This window comes from Rhopalosiphum maidis, chromosome 1 (genome assembly GCF_003676215.2).
Source record: "Rhopalosiphum maidis isolate BTI-1 chromosome 1, ASM367621v3, whole genome shotgun sequence".
Lineage (NCBI taxonomy): Eukaryota > Metazoa > Arthropoda > Insecta > Hemiptera > Aphididae > Rhopalosiphum > Rhopalosiphum maidis.
In genome coordinates, this window is record NC_040877.1 from 63,846,678 (window position 1) to 63,870,935 (window position 24,258).

At 28.3% G+C, this 24,258-nt stretch overlaps 1 protein-coding gene across 1 annotated transcript; it reads right to left on the minus strand.

Annotated features, from left to right (window-relative positions):
- Nucleotides 1-738: 738 nt before the first annotated feature.
- LOC113560748 (protein UXT homolog) lies at nt 739-6,388 on the minus strand. Its single transcript, XM_026966802.1, is given in 3 exon segments — nt 739-1,094; nt 1,097-1,462; nt 6,252-6,388. Coding segments are annotated over 2 exon segments (459 nt in total). The 5' UTR covers nt 1,416-1,462; nt 6,252-6,388; the 3' UTR covers nt 739-954.
- Nucleotides 6,389-24,258: the final 17,870 nt, after the last annotated feature.

Here is a 24,258-nt window from a genome sequence, read left to right on the forward strand (position 1 = left end):
CAGCAAAAGTTTAAAAATAATTAAGCAAACATTTTGTATGCAACCAATTCACGACCGGCCGTATACTCAAATTAAAGTAACAAAATTACAGTGCGTGTTTTTTTTTTATATACTTCCAAATAATTATTTTTCAGAAACGCCTTTCAAAAAATAAAAGTATAGTTCTTAAAGTCTTGTTAATATGTGTTTGTTCAATTTGTCGTCAATCGAGCGAAAAGCTAACTAGGATCCACCCTCAACACATATTATATAATACATCATACTATATATATATATAATACCTTTAATACGGTGTTTATGAATAATGGATATACGTATAATATTAATTATATATTATATTTTATAGTATAATCGTAATGATTTAAAATATTATATTGTACATTCGTGCATGTACAATATACTAAATTATAATCCATTTGATCTGCTATGATAATTTTTCTAATTAAAAATTGATTCTTAAATATATCAATTTTTATATAATTAGATATTTACTATAATTTTTTTTATAAATTATTATATTAGCATCCGTGGATTTTAATTTATTGTACAAAACAAACATTACATTATTTTATAAATATTAATGCGCCAGAAAATTATAAAATTATAATTTTGGGTCACCCTATATAATATGGAACTTACGTGTCACAAATTAAATTTTTTGGCGGTTTCGCAGCTGTTGCATGGTGACAAAAAAGCGGATATCCGGCAAGTAATAGAATTATAAAAAAAATGCAAAAATCACGATTCAAAAAATATATTATAATAAAAAAAAATGTGCCTATACAATATTAAATATTTTATTTGAATGACATTTTAAAAATATAACGAAGCGATAAATGAGTATAGCTTCGTTAACGTATGCATGTTCAGTATAGCTGCCATCGCTTATATGCATCAGTCGATCGCTGTAGCTTTTTATAATATGGCTGCCTGCATGCATTAACTATATTATCACTATAAGCCTTGCACTTCCTGTATGCAGTGCAGGGCTAGGGTGATTTGAGCTCGTACTCGGGCCCCCTTGTCGCGGAGCTCATCCGCCCGTTCCTTGAGCAACTTGGTTCGGATCTGGACATGCGCCAGTGTCTCATCTTGGAGTACTCAACATAATAGCCCAAACCCACGCATACCAAGAACGTCTGGACGTCCGCGTTGGCCTGCATGAAGAAATCGCATCCCACATTGACACGAGTCTTCAATGGTTTGCCGGCTGGAAGTTCGCATGCTAACCGACTCATTGTCTCCACGGTATTGCGCACGTCTTCCAGTTCCGCAATTTGTTCGTTGATCACATCCAGAGCGGTAGAGATCTGCTTTAGGCTGTCTTTGAGGACATCGTTGATGAACATCTCGAACTTGGCCACCTTTGCCTCTACCGATTCCGTTTTCGACCGTGACGATGGAGAAGACGACATCTTTTTATTTATCACGGTTTTAGTTCTTTTTTTTTTATCTTTTTTACCTGAAACATATTTAATTAAATAGTTAAATTAAATAACTATGATGAAATTGTTTGTACTTCAGTTATTCTTTTATTGTTCTTTTAACAACTACAAGCTAGGGAATAAATCGGTGGCGGTTTTGGGGGTGAGGCAAGTGAGGCGGCGCCTCATCTAAAATTTTGTGGTAAATATAAAATAATACTCAAAATGTGAACTTCTTGGTTCACTAATAGAACATATTTCGTTAATAATTTTTAACGTATTTATGACTTTGTTTGAGAAAAAATACTTCATCGTTTCACTTTAATTTGAATTATTATTTATTATTTTATTGTACCTATCATTCCGTGTATATTATCAAAAATATCGATAAGCCGATAAGAAATGCACGAAACAATTAGTACGTAAACGTCGTAAACGAACGACGGTATTTCAGCGTATTTCAAATGACGTCAGAGAGGCACCGTTTTACGCCGCCTCTGATTTTGTACTTGTGTACACAAATTACACACACAACGCGTATGTACGCGAATGCACGCGACTGGTTAATTAGGTAGAACTACGCATGCGCAATAATCATAGTGAGGCACGTTTTGTCATCGCCTCTGCGTACTGAAAATAGATTTACTATTATAGTCAGTGTCAACCCGCAGCCACGGCTAATGGTACTGCGGCAGTGCGGCACGTTCAACAAAAAAATAAACAATCAATTGTTATTGTTGTAATACATATGTGTATGTCACTATATATAATTAAAATTATATAATATTATAGCAATTTTTATATTTTTGAATTCCATTCTTACTGTTTAATTTTTGTTATGATAGTGGGGGAGGGGGGTTATACATAATTCGCCTCACTAAAAAAATACAACCAAAACCGCCACTGGAATAAATTATAAACTTCCCAAGATCGTAACAATCATATACAAAATAAAAGAATAATACAGGGAGGTTATAATGCAGGAAGTTGAAATCCCTATGAATTGTTTTTCTTTAAATTAACGATAGCTGATAAACTAGTAATTAGTTTTGCTGGACCTTTATGACCTATGTTTTTTTTTATTTTTAAAATATATGTACAAACATCTTTTCTAATATATATAAAAAAAATTAATGATAATTCGAGTCTGCATTCAATTACTTTAAAATAATTTTTACTACACTACTGCCTTGTAGCCTGGGTGGATTTACTTTTTATACATTGGACCTATATATTCACGACCGGGAATCGATGCAGCATAACCGAATAATCTGCGAAATATATTTAGGCGGTAAGAAGAGTCCCGAACTCGTATTTCCATATTGAGGTTGTATATTCTGATTTCGACATAATAGGTTATAGGTATAAAGTAAGTCCACGTATAATACGTTTTCGATGTTTTTCCCGACACCAAAGCATCGTTCCTATAATATAGTTACAACTTGTATAAGCATAACTTATAAAAGTTCACGTATTATTAAATAATTATATGCATCGGCCCTATACTGAACGTTACACTATAAATCGTTTGAACTTGAAAAATGCAATAATTTGTATTTGTATCTGCGGACAGTACTGGAAAATCTTGAATGTGCAGGGGCGGAGAAACTTATGCCAAAAAGCTACTTTCATCGCAATTCTTAGACGAACTCAAAGGTCACGTGTATTCGAATACAAAAATAATATTATTGAAAATATGAAAAAAAAAGTTTATTATAATCGTGTGACTTTAAATTCTAATTGAATTCGTAACCTTCGAAGTTCAAATAATAATTTTAACATTATTTTTCGTTTAATTTTTTTCTGGTAACATATTATGTGCATTGTTAAAATAAATCAGTCATTAACAGCATTATTCAACAACATGTTCGTCTACGTTCGCCATAATAATCGGATTTATGTGAAAAATCAAACAAGAAGTTACTACAAGAAGTTTGAATGTATTTTTTTATTAGAAATTTAAAAAAAGCGGGGACAACTGCAGTATGTTTTCGTAGTTTTTGAGTTTAATACAAAAAAATGTTTGTATTTTTCATAAATCCATCCAAATACTTTTAAATTAAAAATTAATATGTTTTAGTATCAAACTATATAAGTATGTGGAATACCAATAAATAAATAAATAAATAAATACACAAATAAATCAGTTTATTGTTGTTATAGTACACTTTTTTAAATGTTTTCGAATTAAATACTTAATGTTTTATTAATATAATATAAACATAAATAAAAATATTGGGTAAATAAACAGTAAATCAAAGAATGTATTAAATTTAATTATGTTTTAGTAAGTGGTATTAGAGGTTTTCTTCTATTTTAATGCCAATTAATATTTGTAATTAACATTCTCATTATTTAAGCGCGAATATTAAATGTAACTTTTTACTTGTACTTAATAACCAAGTAAAAATAAAATCAAAATCCATAGCAAAAATAAATTTAAATAGGGACATATATTTGGTTTTTGATCTGAATAATAAATAGCCTTAAATAAAAAAGCTTAAAAGAATAAAAAACATAAAATGTATAAATAAAAGATAAGTTAAAATATTTAATTTTATAAACCATGGTATTTAATAATAAAAATATAAATATGAATTCAATGTCAACTTTCGAAATACTTTTTATCAAGCCAGAAAGCCTTGGGCTTTAATTTAAATAACACGAAATGTGTCTATATTCCAAGTTTTAACTCATTAATTAAGTATTACTAACATATATTTATAAATAAAATGCCAAGTTCCTAATCAACACAACTGTTATTAACAATAATTCATGCATTTATAATTGGTTTTCTACCTACATTACCTTTTCTTAGAAACGTAAAATGGATTTATTTTGTAAACTATTAATTATTATTAATTTTATTATTTATACGTCACATCATGTACATAAATATATATAATGAATAATGAAAATGTAGTATTGATATTCAATATTATAAGTGCTTAATGTAATAGTACACGTTATGTAAAATACGACGACGTTATAATATGTGAAAATTGTACATTCTCTATGGCTTAGGTTGATAATAAGTATGTCATTAGTCGTCTCAATATATATATTTAATTGTACAACTATAACCTATCAGATTTGTTTTTATTTAAAATACGGTTCTATATATGAATAATTGTATTTTAATACCTACTCCGTATTAAAGAAATTAAGCGACGCAAAAAAATTTAAATACATTAAATATTATTAAGTAAGGTTTCTATTTTTTTTTAAATTTAATTTTTGTATTTATCATGAATACATGATACAATTATTTGTTACCGTAATAAGTAAAAAAAAAAAAAAAACAATGCCTTAAGGTTTTATACAATAACTAAGTTTTGATTGCCTGTACGGGCTGTACGTGATAATAGTATACTTACTCTATAAAGGTTTATGAACATTATACATCATTATACTTACATAATATTTTTAAATTAATAGGGAATTAACTTTAAAAGGAAAATAATCCAAAACTAATAAAAAAAAAAAATTAATATTTTCAAAAGAAATACTATATAATATATTGCATTAAAAAAGAATGAAATATTATTCTTGTTATGACGCAAATACAATTATTAATAAAAATTCCATTCTATTATACTATTACATTATTTAATAAAGAATAGCAATAAAGTTTAAAAAGTATTGAGCGAATTTTTAGAATTCATTTTTATTCTTAACAAACTTTATAAGTAAGTAGGTATGTAGATAAAAAAAAATTTTAAATTTATTTTACTAATATACAATATTTTCTACAATTTTAATAAATAAATAAAAGTCGACTTGAGTATATGACAAAGGCAATATAACTTATTTCATGAACACTGAAATTGAGATTTTTATATACATGGTATATTTAAATATCCCAGTATCATGTTTTTTTTACAATTTTGATAATATATATAAATACTTTATGGTTTAAAACGAGGTTACCGCTGTACTTATAATTATAGAAACAATATAATCAAAAGTTTTGGTTATTTCTGAACAGTGATTAGCAGTTATAATACCTAATTGCAATTTCAGGTAATTACAAATTACTATTGTTTAAAACAATAAGCCGTAAGCAATTTACTTCACAGCTGGTTTTATTCCAAAATAATTTTGAAGATGATCATTATAAAGTTGTCGAAAAAAAATTGTTAATAAGATTTTGTGCAACATCACTAAAATATACGAGTAGTACATAATTGTATTGTATTATAGTATTATACATTTAAACGAAATATACTGATTTATAATTTAAAAAAAACTACATTAACATTTAATGTGATTTTGAAAATGGATATGAAAAATATGTATTTATACTAAATACATTGACTGTTTTAGGATATATCATACACGTATTTAAAATCATGATTTATTCATAGAATATTCGCGTTGTTTTATTTTCATATTTCTAACGGCATTTACAGAGCATATAATATTAGCCGAAAATACGATACTAAGTTTCTTCATTGTGAGTTATGTTTTTATTTTATTTTTATAATACCTAGTAATTACGTATTTCTAAAAAATTATGTATAATTCAACTAGCTATGGGCAGTTTTCAAGTTAACTTAACCTAATGACCGGTAAATTAGTACATTATTATATCGAAATAAATCGAAAGAAAGATAGATAAGTTCGACAACGGTTATAATACCTATATTATTATAAAATGTGTATAAGATTTAAGTGCTTATCCTCAGAAACGTCATTGCAATAAAATTATAAACAATGCTGAATAGATATAGGTACCGCTGTAGTACACATTATACATTATTTAAACGAGTTGCCTCAGAGTAAGAATTTATAGTGTACTATTTGTTATTATAAAATAGTACTAACGTCAGAATTGTTTAAACTTTAAATACGAACTGTCTTGACTCTTGAGATCGATTTTTTCCCCAAAATGGTGTGCAGATGTTTTCGTTTTTCGATCGCCGATCACGCCGTTCACCATCGTACACAATATGTACGTGTGTATGTGACATGTGTACAGATTGAATTATAAAGACGACCGCTACGATGACTTTGTCCCCGAGTAAGTCTCACAAACTTCCTAGTACTACTATCCCCACTCCATTATCTCCGACCGTAACACCCCGTGCAATACACTTAATGAGGTTAGTTCAGCAGAACGTTTGTACCCTCAAAGTGTAAATGCGTGTGTGTGTGTGTGTGCGCGCGCGCACGCGTTTTAAAACTACGGTAGTAATATTGGCAGAATGAAAAAGAGATTGCGAATACCGGTGAGAAAAACGTGTCCAATTATCGCCGGTCTCTGTGACGGTAGATCTCTCGCCCGTATCTCGTGGTGTATAAATGCATATAACTATACATGCCGTTTTTCATCTTATATAAGTATTATACATAAAAAAAAAATAAATAAATAAAGCGTTACAATGAGATCGTCTTGATTTTACACCACGTCATGTATGTGTGCGTATGGGCATTATTCTTAAGGAATTGATAATTTATAAATTTAACGTAAAAATAAAAAAGGGAAAAAAAACCTACGGGGTAAACGAAAGTTTTGCAGAGATATATATTATTATACTTCAAACGAACATTTTGGAAACTCGAACTCGTGATTTGTTCGTCGGAAACATTATTTTGTTGGATCTTGTTAGAAGCTTTTATCTATCTATTTATATAAGATAAAGATAACTAAAAACTGTTGTTTTTGGATGATTCATTTGGTTTGTTTGTAATGCAATTTACAAAAGAATACAGAAATCAATTTTTCTATAAAAAATACCCGTGTTTAATTTACTTATAGTGTATTATTTATTTTCGTTTTTAAGATTTTGTTCAGTAAAGTTGATTTGTGTTTAAATGTTATTAAGATCATTATTTCGCTTATCTTATCGATTATAATATTATAATATGTGTCATATTATGGCATGTAAACATTAGGGTAATTAATAATTATATATAATATCATAATAAGTACATACATTATTATATATTATTGTTATTAAATTATGTACCTAATATAGATGTGTAAATGACGAAACGACTATGGTTATTTACAAAAATAGTAAACATTTTTATCTCATAAGTGTTTTGAAATATAGTCGTCAATTAATTTCAAGTAGAACTTTATATTATACCTATCAAAATACATCTCAAGGACGTACTTGAAGTTCTCGAAAGATTATATCAAAAACAATTTAAACTACTTACTAAATCTATATAAATCCATGGTGTCATTCCCCAGAAATGGCATCATAATTTTTATCAAAGAACTTTAGATATTAATTTGTGTTCATTAATTGTATTGTTTGAGTACAATACCTGTATAATGATCAATTTAAAAACAAATACATAAGTACGATATAAATTTTGTTTATTGTTGCATTATTGATTACAATGAATATAATAAAATGTACGTCTTAGTAATGATTAATAAAAATAAGCTAAAAAGATAATGTATCTATAGCTATTTTTTTTTGTTTTACATATTATTAAGAAGACGCATACTAAAAAAATACCATATTAACCATATTATACCATAAGTTATAACTATAATATTAAGTAGATATACATAATTCCTATACTATAGGGATTAAAAGTACAATACATGTACTATTTGAAAGCCATATAAATCATAAACATAATATGTAATTAGTTATGATTAAGATTTCGAAATTTATCGAAACCAAGTGGGAAATTCAAAAAACAACAAGTGTGCAAATACCTGAAAAAATAATTTAGTTGCTTGAAATAAATAAATAATGTAACGAGAAGAATATAAATATTATATTCACAAAGTTCTCAGGGCCTTATTTTCACATGAAAATAAACATATTAAGTATATTCTTACAATATTTAAATTTAATTAGTTTTAATTTCAAAGACAATAATATTGAGGTTAAATATTGCAAATTTTATTCAGCTATTTAATATAAAAAAAATCACATGAGATAACAATATATTAATTTAATTTATTATTTATTTATTATTATCAATAGAAAATAGGTGTAATGTTTAGTGTGTAACTTTTATATTAAAATGATAATACTCATTATTTAAACGCGATTTAAAGTTTTTAAAAATAAAAATATTTTTATTTATTAAGTCACTGTAAGAAATGAGTTATTCTTCAGTTAATTTTCTTTTTAATTTTTTACTACACTTACATCAATAAAAAGTCACAAAACAATATTACTAATATCACTTCATAGCTATTGCAATAAAACACTGCAGTATATTATAGAGGTACAATTTGTTAACTCTGCAGCCTATTTCACACTCAATATAACTATTAAAAATCGGTTAATAAATTAAAGTACGTTTCTTAAAGTTCCAAATGTAACCACTAGTTTGGATGGTAAACTTTAAAAAAGTCCAAGGGAAAAAGGTCTAAGCGAAACAACACAAAAATATATGTAAGGTACGAAAAATATATGGTTTGAAAAAGTTATTATTAAATATCTTATTTATTGTTATTTATCAATTATAAATTTAAAAATATAATATAATTCATAAAATGTAGGTAAATACAGTAAGCATAGTGATTATAGTTAGTTATTTAGACATGAAAATATAAATTAAAGGAATTAACCATCAATAATACTTTTGATGTGATAATATATACATATATTTTTTTTTATTAAGTTTAGATTTCGATATGCTTAGTCTTCTTGTAGAATTGCTTGGAATATTGTCAGAGTTAAATGTGAAGAGTTTGAATGATTTTCAAGGCAGGAACGAAATAAAGTTTGTGTGTATAAATGTTGCTACTTCTGAGAACATTTGAATTTAAAATAAAATAGATTAAATTACATTTTTGTCCCTTTTAATTAAAATATTCAATAGTGTTACTATAATGCTATGTACTTATGTCGTGTAATTTCATGGTATTTGTCGATACTTAATAAATAATTTATTTTTTTCTAAACCTATTCTAAACCAATAAATAGGGTCTTTAATCACTATTGGACATTGTATTGAATAAAAAATATAGGAAGTTATTACCAATAGTAATATAATATAGTTTTAATCTATTCTATTTTATTTTTGAGAATTAAAAAATAATTAAAATTTTTTGGTGTCTAGACGTTACGGGGTAAATGACAAATGTGCATAGCAAAATAATACTTTACAACCAACTGTATCGTTACCATAATTCCTCGATTTTGTTTCTTTCGATATTTTTCCCGTAAGTCGCGATAGTATAGTATGATTATAATTAACTTTGTTATTGCTATAAAGAAAAATATCTAAAATCTTCACGATTAAAAAATATTCTGTGTGATGACCAAAAGGTGAAATACATTGTCAGACTGATCAATTAATGCACAAAATAGTTTAAATAAATTGTGTATGGTATGGGATCGTATAAAGTTTTTTATATATCATTTTGTATACCATAGGCGGGATGGTCGAAAATCGGATGATATCTTTTAAGAGTTTTTATACTTAATCTCGTCTAGCATTTATTTTATTATTGACAACGATCACATAAAAATATGAGTATATGAAGTATAAATGTATAATATTAAATTTATTCTCCTATGTGAGTTTGAAAAAATTTCAATTGTTTGTAAAATTATTTTGAAATAATAGAATTAAAGAAAAACGTGTATCTATAACATTCTGTCTGTTCTGCAAAAAATTGACTAGTTTATTCGGACGTCCACATCCGTAACGATTTTCGTAAGGATTCGTCTATATATTATTATATATACACCGCGCAACAAAAACGATTTGTTTTCTTAGCATGCAATTTCGCATTGCTATAGACTGTTCATTTTTTATTGCGTAATTTGATTATCACTACGATGTTAGGTACTAACATATTAATATATTATACAATACACAGCGTCGTCAAAATACGAACAGTTTCCACGCTCTAAACGCACTCCGTAATCGTGGGGGGGAGGTTTTTTTTATTTTCTCGACAGATATTAACTTGGACATACTATATAATATTATATTGTATCAACATGTCGGAAACGCAAGTCGAGTCCATCACGCGGTCCACCGACGATACACGCCCCATACAATTATTCGACAACAGCTGTTTTTTGTTATAACACGTACGTATTATTGATATAAAACAATAACGAACAACCTATACTATATATCCGCGTGTAATAATAATTGCAAGCACACTGGGGACCATCAATAATTATACACGCGACGAATTGCATCTGTATATTTTGGGTGTGTGTGCGCTGGTGTAATATATTATTATATTGTGTCTGTAAACTGGGATCACGTGCGTGCGTGAAAACAAAAGACTCGACTTTTATCAAATATTTGGTAGTGTTTGCGGGAGGGGGGTATCTACAAAATACAATGTATAATATTACACATGTGCATAGTATTATATTGTATAATATAACCCCATTTTTGGTTCGTGTCTTGAAAATGAAAAACTATTGTGAAAAAAAACCGGTCTATTCTCTTGCATATTATATAGGTAATCATGATGTTAATAATAATTTTACGTAGTGTACAGTCACAGTATTCGGTTGGAGAGAGTGCGTGTCGTGCACCGAACAATAAAATAATATTATTTTTTTTTTTAATTACAACTCGATTCGTACTCTTCAATTTTAGTAGTTCGGATTATACTCGACTCAAATAAGTTTCCTCTCATCGCCGGACCGAAAAGGATAAAGTTTTCCTTTTGCGCCAAACGAATAAAAGCAACTAGCGATGTACTACTCATAAAATATATATAATATTCCAGCAGAATTTTGAATTGGTCTGCGACAGACGATCCTGGCGGTGAGGGAGAGTAGGTCCACCGTTTTCTAAAAGTCTTGGTTTTCTTTGTGTGGCCACCGCACGCGTGTCTAGTTTCAAAAACTATGCCCTTTTGTCTTGACCCATTAAAAAGTTTCCGGGACCAGGGGACCTCACGTTTGTGCGCGTGATGTAATTATTATTACGTATATAGTTTAAACTATAAACACGCACACACATTTATGACATAGTTTTTGGACGATATAATACTATACCTATAATATATCTCCGAATTCAACGATTATTAGTTTTTGAGCGCTGTTATCAATTATTATAGGTCATAAGTGTATAGTAAAAATGATGTGAAGTTCCACTTTCAACTTTTTCTTTATTGCTAGAATTCTTGTACATTATCCCTCTCGTGTTATGAAATTAATTGAGTATGAAAAGAACAATCAATTTTCAATGTTGTATTTAATATTATGTTTATATTTTAAACGTATAAATGTATCTCAAACTGAACGTAAATACATTTACAGTAACTTATGTTATATAGATATAGGCATGCCGCTATATTGTGTCAATATAATATTCAATTTTAATAAAATGTTTAGTTTGTTTATTATTACAATATACCAATCTTAGTAAATTATAAAGGAATTAATTTTTATATAATCCACGTCTAATCACGTTATCGTTATATACTCGTAAATATGGTACCTATATAAGGATATTTGTATACATTAATATTAAATACTAAATAGTATTAATTATTCATTTCTTTATCTATGTCGTGGCTTGTGAATTTGTTTAACATTTACATATATTTGAAACAATGCTTTAAGAGCTTAAATTATCAAAAACGTTTAAGATTAATTTAAATTAAAAAGGTTTTTTAAATTAATAAACATTCTCCATATTCGTGTTTAAACATATTATGTATACAATTAAATTGACAATTTTCTATATAAAAATTTAATATCGCCGATTTGACAAAAAAATTTAAGTAAGTCATAAATCAAAATAATGAATCATTTTAATGTAGGCGTTATTAGTTTTCGGACATATTTACAATTAAAAGTAGAACAATAAATTAAATTTAAAAAAAACATTTTTGTAATTTAAATATTTTTTTGTATTGTGTAATATTGAATAATAAATTATCCCACTTTATAATACTTATATACATATACATATAAATATATATGTATTTACAAAATAAGTAAATTACAGTGTTTAATACTACCTACTTAAAGTTAATATTTTTGTTTATTCAAAATGTACATAGAACTACTAATTTATAAGACAAACTATTTTGTTCATAATTATATAAGTATATTGTTATTATGAATTCATTACAAGATTAAATATTCAAACTTTTTAATAACCAGTTATTTTACTTTTAAATACACGAATACCTTTATATTTTTTGAGTCTAAACTATTTTTAAGGTATGTGTTTGTTTTTTCTAGAAGCTATGTAGGTACGCCATAAAAAAAGGCAAAACAAATCACCTGTAGACAATAGCTACATTGTTTATACTTTAAAAATATATAGAAAAACTCAGCGTTTTATTCAGGTGGCGACATTCATTGGCGCCATAATGGTTTTTAACGAGAACAACGCGAAGTATGCCAAAATACAGCAAATCGCATTAGACGTACCCTTTCCTTTATGAAGAGGCTTAGAAAAAATCATGAATTGATGTTTGTAAAAAATGTATATAAATAGAATAGGACATTATTTTAAAAGATAATATAGTTTCTATAGTATACAAGCAGAAACAAAATAATAACATGCATACGTTACATAATTCGTTCCTAAATAAAGAAAAAATGTCTTGTAATAAAAAAAAAAAAATAATAAAAAAATCTGTTCAAATACATAATATAAAGTTAATTAGAAGTAAGTATGAAAAAAAAAATGAAATGTATATTTCTGAGTTTACGCATATGGATGTCAAGTCAACAACAATAAGCACATTTCACATAAATTGTGTCAAGGAACACGAATGCAAGATTTTAAGATACAACGTAGTATTTTTTACTACACGATTATTAAAAATACGAGGAAAATAGTATACATTTTTAAACACATTAAACACTAACTAATGCGTTTTATATAAGTATACATTTTAAGTGATTAATGATTATATTGACGTTTATAAGAACGGGTGGGTAAAGAAAGGAGCTTGAACATTCCTAAAGCATTAATCCCTCAAAGAAAATTTCGATATTTCACAAACTATAATATATGGACAAAGTGAGTGAAACGTTTTTTTACACATAAAAACTTATTGGGATTTAACCATATGAACTGACAATTCTAATTACCAATATACTATTTAGTTTAAATAAAAAAACATACTTCTACAAAGACATTGTTCATTAGGATTAGTTTTGTAGCTTTGACAATGACAATTCGACATATGTGATGTATAATGATGTTACATTTTTGTGGTTCAATTTTTTTAGTTTAATCATTAAATGTAATAAAAAGTAGGCCAACGTGACATGGCAGGTTTTTAAGTGAAGCATTGTCAAAGTTAAAATATCATGTCAAACGTTACCGAGTGACGTATGGGTAACCATGCGGGATTTTCGGTAATTTGACGTATCTCTCGAAACGATATGACAACATAAGATACATATTATTTTACTATAGGAATAAGAAATGTAAATAGTATAATTCTGTTGTAAAATGTAAAAAATATGTTCTTATATTTAAATTATGTTGTTGAATGAATAATTTATTAATGTAGGTACTTAGTATATTAAAAAAAAAACAATGATACAACTTATTAAAGTATTATATAATATAGTGTAAAATGTTTTTTCACCCAGAAAAAGAAAGAAATTATTGCGATTTAAAATATATTTTGTAAATAATAAAAAAATAAAAAATGATACAATTAACAAATTAAAGTAAACAGAGTACTTATTGATAATTTGCATTTTTATTTTTCAATCACTTTTTAGTTTGTATTTTTCTATGTGATGTGAAAAAGGTTTAGTGTATAGAGGTGTTAAAACCTTAACAATTTTAAAAACTAGCAATTATAGTGATTATAGTAAATAGAAGCTTTTTTCGTGACTCATGCACTACACCAGATATAGTCAAACATATTTTCACTGAATATCTAAAATACCAAAGAATCCGGAATGAGCCAATACTAGTAAAATTTTTGTTAACTTCTTGTATCAAATCCACCAAATCAATACTGATCACAATTTTTTTACATTTATCGGAACTGTATTACATAATTTAAGCTATCATTTTTTTACTATATTTATTTCGTTTATTTTATAGAATTAATAGTTAATTACACCTATATTAAATTACAACTACATATACAAAACTATTTATTTTATAATGTTTTATAGACTTAGAAAACGCTAATAACCTTGCTGTTGATGTGTATTTATAAATAAATAGCTTTTTATGTATCCTTATTCATCAATTATCTTGATTAATGATTCGAAAATAAAATTTTATAGTATAATGAGTATTTCTATTTAATTTTAATCATTATTATGTTTGTTAAAAGCTTTTTTTTGAATATTAATAAGTTTATTTTCATTGCGATATGTGATTGCTCATATTAAATACATGAATTACTAATTTTATTGCATATTTTAACTGTATATTAAATTATTGAGTACCTACCTACCTACCTACCTATACTATTAAGTATAATTATATTATTATTATTATTACATTTCTGTAATTAAATTGTATAATGCTTAAAATTAAAAAGAGACGACTGATAACTACATATGATACATATGGTAATTTAAGTTTAGTTAAACTATGGAGTATTTGTCAAATTATTCCAGCGTATGATTAAAAATGATTAATTTATTATAGTATGCTAACAGCCATTGCGTTGTTGACGAGCGCATACCTACATCATCCTTCATCATTTACGCTGTCATACAATGTATAGAATATGGTATAAAAAACACCTAAGGTCGAATGAACAAATAAAATATTTTATAATATAATATGCTTTAATACTGTCCGGATAAGTACTATCCGATGAGTCAATAATATTCGAGCGCAAACATAATTATTAAATTGCGAGTGAAAATAGTTATCTGATCATAGATTAGGTTAGATTTGCCTAATACTAATTACATTACTATTTTTTATATGATTACCACGTATTTCTTTATCAACACTTACGGAAATAATATAACTGTTTTTTTTTTATTATTATTGTAGGTACCCATCATCAAACATTAAATTGTAATCGTGTGAAATCAGAAGTATAAATTATCAATAGATTCAAAGGGTTTTGCATTCACACGTGATTTCTTCTAGCCTTGTGCAATTTTCAAGAATTATTAATGAAATTATTGGTATAATGATTATGAGATAATGAATGAAAATAAAAATGAATTATGTGTCAATAAAACTATATGCATTTTAATTTTTATTGAGTGGAACTAACCTAGACTTTTGACTTGATAGCTGATAGTGTTATGTTTGTCGTTCATTAACCACGTCATCTGTGATCCAGTACAAATAACAATCGCCTATTATTATACTAAAATATAATGAATTAATGATTCTGAAGACATCACAAGCGCACTAAAAAAGTATGGTGAACACGCACGCATACACGACACGCTAACGATAATAATAGGCACCTATATAATATTATTAGCTACGGCAGTTTGGATGTAAATCGAAGTAACGACAATTTGATATTTTCACACAGTAATAATATTATATTATGTTTAATTATTATTCTTATTGTTGCACACGTAGGTACTATATAGTAGGTATATCTACATTTTACTGCGTGTATTATATCATACATACATGTGTATATATAATATATAAATCTGTAATACATGGGTAGGTATATAGGTAACATCCTATCAATATAATATGTACATACATTGTACAGTATAATAATACATAAACATATAGGTATATTATATATATATATATATATATATAGATGGACATTCGATACAAGTCTCGTATAATGCAGGCCAAACAACAACGACAACAACGGTCAACGGCGCAGACGGCCGGTGAATTTTTTTTCATTTAAGGACGGGAAAAAAAATTCTTCGTTCGGCTCACGCGCACTTTCTTCCGACAATGTTCATCGTAAAAGGTCGTACACGGTTTTGTAATCTTCCCGATGATTTACAATACAGTTTTTGATGAAACACCAGACACGCAGTGTTATACCTATAGTATCTATAATAATAAGACGTGTGTTTGTGTCGTCGCGCATACATAGGTACACACTTACACGGCGCGCACGCTGCACAAACGTATATTTTATTCCAGCGGTATACCGCAGCCAATATCTCGTATTTCTGGTGTACGCGGTCATAACATGTATACAGGTATATATCGGGCCGGTTGTGTAAGCTGCAGCAGTACACTGCTGCACGTACATACGTGATGACCCCGTGTGTTCGGACGCACCACGCAGACAGAAGTTTTTCACATGGACGTTCGAACGCGTGGTTTTTTTATGATTATTCCTATTATTATTATTTTTTCATAATTATTATTCTTACTGTTGTCGCCGGGAGTACGTATATATTGATGTTTCTTTAAAACACAATTAGAATTGCCGGACGGCGATCGGAGATATATAACGCATATGTAATGGCACGAAAAGAACACCAAGTGCGCCTGTCTATATTATAATAATATAATATTGTATGTATACAAATACAACACTATATAACAATGTGCGTACATACCGAACACTGTACACGATCGTGGACGGACGGACATTATGTTATTTTGGTCGCGGCGGGGTCGACCCGTCCGAAGAGGAGGAAACGATACACGGACACACCATCTGGATTTTTTGTATTTAATTAATACCATCCGGCCGGAAGGTCGATAAATGGTCGTTGCTCGAATCGTGATCGATTAGCGTAGATTTTTATTTTTATTTATTTTCAAGACCCGACACACGTACCGCGAACATGTTTTTCAAATAGGAAATATGGCTGGTATTATACTGCCAGCTGTACTTAATACTAGTACGTACGCATCCCGTTCGCAGAAATCGTACAAACGGATTCGAAAAACTATCGTTAGACAAAAAAAAAATCAGAAAAAACCGATTGTACCCTATTATATATTTTTTATCATACTCCGTTGGCAGTCGAGCACTAACAATTTTTTTTAGAAGCAATCATCGATGCGTATACGAGTATAAATAATCACGTGTGAGTGCGTGCGTGCATTTTTCACGTCATTCTTGTCATTTTTAAAACAAATATTGTTGTTTGGCACACCGGCAACACGGGAACAACGTTGGGAAACTGTCGTCATTTTAGTCTCCAGTTTGAACAAAATCAAACGTTTCTTGAATGCCAATGGTAAAATACATACTAAAATAGTTCTTCAATAAGCTGCAGATGTTGAAACATTCCATACTCACAGCTACAAGTTATCTAATCAGTTATCAAATTATTAATATGATTGCATTTTCAGAGTTAGTATAGGTAAGAAACTATATTTTTTTTTATTTACCAATATCACAAACAGTTAAACGACTACATTATTTTCGAAGGGAAAATTTATCGTTTGTCACAGCCAATAAGTCATTTAGAAGTATTAAGTATCTTACATAATTTATAATTTATATTAAGTTATTATTAAAAACAAGTATTACTATTAGACTAAATTGTTTTTAATGTTGTCAGGTGAATTCTGAAATTACACACTATAATTTTATTATAGTAAAATAAAAATGTTGATTTTTAATTTGATAATAAAATAATTCATATTTGATCATCGGTATGAATGTTAATTGGCCAACAAAAATGTGATGCATAATATAATAATAATTGTTTATTTATTGGAACTGTAGCGTGTATCTAAATAAGTAAACAATGAATGTGTAGAACATAACCAAATAAAAACAACAACTAATGGTTGGTGTTAAGTAACGTACATTTTTTAAAATGAACACAAAATTAACAAAGATATAAATGTTTGTATAGAATATACAGTAATATGTATATAGTTTTCAATAACTTCAAAATGTTAACGTTATAAATTAAGATGATAAAATTTTAACTTTTATTATATACTTTTTATGTATACATTAAGGATATTAAAATATTGATATAAAATATTTATTATTCATATATGATGGTTTCAAGGTAATGAATCACATGATATCATTGTATAAAATCAGTGATAACATTAATAATATTATTATATATCCCTAACTATAGTAGGTAAATCTTTATAAAATATAAATATAATAATGATTATAAGCTATAATTTATGTTTTATTCGTGGTTGATATCGATATCTTTTAGGGATGGATCATCATATTTTATCTACATTCGATAATACGCATGTTGTGTTCGATTTTATAAAACTAAAATCATTTGAAATCTTCTATAATCGAATGTGGTATAAAGAAATATGTAACTAAGATAATTATTTTTGTTAGCATATTAAGCATGTCTTAAAATTTTATACCTACCAAACTATTTACAATTAATTATTGTTCCCAACGTTTAATTAAACTTATCAGTGTTGTGTAATATTTAATTGCCATCAAGAACCTGTACAGAGTGAATAATTATTGTATTGTAATATGAATAATTATTTAAATTTAAATACTAAATACATAATTTTTAGGGAATTATATAAATATATATAATATAATAAAAGCATACTCAAAACATAAAAAACAATTTCTGCAAATAAGTATTTCATTAAAACGATATACATATATACATAATTCGTTCATTTCCTATTTTCATTAATGATTATTATTCCGTGCTAAACCATGATTTATTAATTATTATTGACAAACAAGGAATTATTACAAAATATAGTTTTATCTCTATAGTTTTCCTTTATTATAATAATTATATTCTCACAGGTACACAACAAATTTTTTCTAATTAATTACGCGCAAACAGGCAAACAGCGAACGACCGTGTCGAGATTCTGCTCATTACTGATAAAAAAAATATGTAAGGGCCGAAAAAAATATAAATGAACGTTATTCCACGTGAGTCTACCAATGAGTTCAAATGTCAAAAAGGCTCAAGGCATTCTATTTTTAAAAATATTATTTTCACCTTCCAACGTGTTCATCCTGTATTACATGAACATATTATTATCGAGCAAATTCATCGAAAGTAATTAACGTTAATATATTCAATGATTTTACGTGTGTAACGAGTATAGAAGTTGACCCAACTACATAACGAGTCGCGAATCGCATTTCAAACAATAATGTACCTGAAAACGACAGCGCATACACTACAGACTGATATAATATGTTTATAATATGTTATCACCACTACAATATAAAAATTGAACTATACGTGTGTTGCATAAATACCATTTTGGTTATTTTCTACCGTCCACATGTTGTAATCATTAAACATTTACGAAATTTGTAAATAATATCATAAAACGCGACAGGAGTTCTAAAATAATAATTATTAGTATAATTTTCGCTGCGTGTCAATGTAATCTAAGATTAATATATTATTTAAACATATATATTATATAGTACGTATTCGGCTCGCCAATAACGTCTCTAATAAAATATAATGTAATAATACGCTCGTAATTATCAAGACAGCTCGCATGTCTTAGTTCGGGATACCAGTTTGAAATTATGTTCAATAACTTTTTTTTAGGTACGATCACTACGATCAACACGTACATATTTTCCCCAGTATAGTAATTTAATACCGGATTTTAAGTCCCGAGGTGTTATTTGCTAAACAAGGCCGCTTTACTAATTTAAACATAAAAGTCTTAAGGTAATTTGAAAACGAAATGCCACTAAAAAACTACGTGAACAGTTAAGCCTGTAAAAACTATAAATTATTAATCTTTTTTTTGTATCTAATACATAAAATGAAAGATATTTTCCATAATAAATATCATTAAATATTTAATGCAAGTTAATTTTTTTTACACAGTAAAGTTATGTAAATATATTGTTGAGTTCATAGTACATATAACATATATGCAATATGCAAAATAAACAATTTCATTTTTAATATAACTAATTCAATTTCTTTCTTTATAATATTTAATATTTCAAATAAATTACTACTATTATTAACATTAGAATATTATTTTATTACTCTGCCTGTTTCCTAAAATATGACGTCGACATATTTTTTATTTAATTTATTACATTAATTAATTTTTCAAAGTACCTGATCGAAATCATGACTAATTTAAATTTTATAACTACACTTATTAAACAAGTTTGCACACTCAATACAAAATACATTATTTATATTTCATGCTAAACACCATCGTCTTATAATTATTTAACTATTTTTTCATTTAAATTCTATTGTCGGAAAACCAATTCTCACGCACTGAAGACTATAATATTAAGAATATTTTAAGTGAGCAACTTTTTAGTTATTATAATTTTAAAATAATGTTATGAAATGTTCATGTTATAACCATAGACACGATAAAGGATAAAACAATTAACTCGGTACCAATATATATTCGTCTATGTAATTAATATTTTTAGCAAATTAATAGCAATAAACGAGTTTTGAAGTAATATACAAAACAGTATTAATTAAAAAAGAGTAGTTTATAATTTATATTCTGTTTGAGGTTGATTACCATATGTATAGTTACACTGAATACACGAATATACGAATGCGTCTAAACCAAGTAATATGAGTACCTACAATATACGAAAACCGGTGATTGGAATATTAAATATACATAGAAATAACAACATACCTGTGCAAATATATACATATGTGTGTGTGTGAAATTGACGCAGTGCATGTTGTACCTACCCATAATATGTAATGATTTATTACCTAGTGAAAATTTTCGACATTTCTATATGCGTACGTCTGGCTGCTAAATACGTGTGAATAGCTACGACTAGGCTAAGTATATACTCTACGTCGAAATCCAGGTCGTCCGCCACGAAATTCGAATCTTGACGTTTTTTGATCGCCGATTGTTGCAGAGAGAACAGAGAGCATATCGTTCGCTTAAGAACGTCGCAGTTCACAATAATAGTTAAAGATTATAATGCAGCATACGTACATCTGTTTAGGTATTAGGTACAACACACTTACATATGAAACAAAATTTAGTGACGAAAAAATTTATAGGGCTGAAGGGGATCAAGAAATTAACGTCTTCATCGAATTACGATTTCGTGCATTTGTCACACCACGTCAAGCTCACCGCCGAAACGTATTATAGTGTCTCGGATCTTTAATAAAAAAAACCTAGAAATCCTTTAAACCACTTTATTTTCGGTAGTATGCACTATACATACGTAAAACGTTTTATATCGCTTGTATATGTTTGTATGTATGTATGTATGTATGTATGTATGTGTGTGTGTGCGTGTCCAACTCGCGCCCCACACCCGTATATCATTTATACGTCTTGATGTGTATACACTACAATATATACATATACCAATATATACGGGCTACGGACGGACGGTATTATTTTGAGTGGTTCGAGATAAGCACGTTTCGAAAACGTGCTAAAGAGGCGTGAGATAATGACGATAATATCGGCGGCTTCGCTCCCTACTTTCTACCACCTAACCAACAACGACCATTCAATCGTGATGTTTGCATACCCGAGCGACTGGTGGCGATGCCGCACTGCCTCAGTTTCGGTGTCCCCTACCGTCGTAGATATCGTATTTTATATTATATATACGATGTACAAGTCCGTTGAAGACGCAACGCAATCTAACTGCTATACAGAATGGCTGCCCCCAATATGGCAACGAATTCGTCAAGTACACCGGAGATTGTGTTTTTAAAATGAAAAATAAACATTTTCAAAAACCTATATAATACTAAACGTGAGGATTAAAATATCGGTAAAAATGTCAAGCCGCTCTGAAGTAACGTCTTTGTTCGCGTTATACAGTCAGTCGTTTGTGTATTGACGATGGGCAATCACGTGAAACTTTTGGAGCACACTTCCTCTATAATACCTGTAAAAGTGGTTAGTCGTAGATTTGTAAAAATAAAAACAATAAGCTGATGTCTGCAGCTTATATATTTTATCAATCATTATAAGACGTTATTATCAAGTTGTTATATATTTTTTTGTAATACAATACATATAGGCGTATTAAAAAAATGTAAAACGACTGCAAAAAATAATTTGTATAGAGATGATTACAAAGACTGATATTTTACTAGTGACACTTGTCGAACCTGCGTGAGCTCGATCTCAGACCTATACCTTCCAAATGCACACTTGCGGGGACTGGAGATATATCTTTATGTTTATCCACAATTACTGCTTTTCACTTTTTACTAATAATGAAAAAAAATGTAATTTATCATTTATAAGACTGAACACATGTATACAATACTATAAATGCATACACGCGTACCGAAGCCATATATTATATTATATTTATAGATAGATACGAGGGGAAAAAATCGAAAATTGTAATTCGAGAAGAATAACAGAGAAAAATCTGCGCATCTGCCAGATTGTAATTTTTTCCCTTCGTTTCCGTTTGCTTTTTTCGCGCATCAAGATCCGTTCCAATACAGTATATTATAATATTATATAGAAATTCCGGACGACGCGTTATTATACATTTTCGGCGTATTCGATTTTGTCGGTTACGCGATATCCGGCGGCCGTAACAACGCAATATTATACATAGTATATATTTATGAATTTCGATTTATTTATTTATTCGTTTGTTATTACATAATAGCATTATAATTTTTTTCTAAACACATTATACAAATCGAAATGTTCCTCGGCTGACGGATGTGCGGGATGAAGTAATTTATAATTAACGACCGACAATAGGGTTCATTGAGTGCTTTTCGACCTACGCGTAATAAATATGCATATAACATAGGCGCAATCAGAGATTTATGTTTGGAATAACTAGTATTTTATTAAAGGCCATACGTAGAAATTCTCTATTAATATAAAATTTCTTTTTTCACATTCTTTTTCTGTTGACCAAAAATTGTTGCTATGCGAGTATAAGATGGTCACTTATCTCAACTCTCAAATTCTCACCCAGTTTTGCCAATGACTACTGGACGTTTTTGTGTCAATTCCCTTTCTTCAATTACAAGTATATCTAGTACAAGTAAAGTCGTGTCAATAATATCTTTACGTCTTTCTGCTTTAGCATCTATTTTACGCATAACATATAGATATGCATGACTGCGCGTGGATACATTTTATTCGCTCGAACCATTAATCACGCATAATAACATATAATAATAATAAAATATTATAATATATGCCTTCGTAATTCGTGTATATATTATAATATTGTATGTACACGTATATAATATAATATCCATCCGCCCAGCAGCGGTCCGAAAGGCGCTGCACACAATAGGCTCTCGTTGTGCAGAGGTTGCCCAATTAAAGAACGTCGTTGCAACTGCCGCCACTTCTACCGCCACCATACGCCTAACAGGGGGAGAAAAATTAAACGCACTTTACAATATAATATTCTACACACTCACGAAAACATAAATATATATATATATGTAAGAACCGCGTATCATTTATAATGTTATCGTGCGGCACACCCGAAGGAAGAATTTGTTATTATATATAATAATATATTTTAATGTTATTGTACTTTTCCCTCTGGGCGTTTTTCATACTACAGCTTTGTACGTGTCTTTCTTCTGCTTTTTTTGACGAACACACACACATGTATACATTCATATCTGTATGAAGCGCATCTGGAGCGTTTCTAATGACAGCTTGACGTTTCACCGGGGGGGAACGGAGTTTTAACGACACTAATATCACTGTGATGTGTGACAAAGGCAAAGAGAAGAAAAAAAATGATGTATCTGTGACTATTTTCCTGATTTAATAGTTGAACGTTAGAAAACGGACGTATAAAAAAAATACACATTATAAACTCGTGCAACATTATAACAGTGCTATTAGACATACAGAAATATATCTGCCGAAAAGGCGGTACACAAAAATGTTATATGCTCAATATTTTTTTAACAGATACAAATTGTATCATAATGTAAGGTCATTTGAATACATTTATATATTTGTTTCAACAGCTACAGTAGTTTAATATATTACATTTATTATACAACTATATCATTGCAATGTATTGGTGTACCTTAACGTATGATAAGAA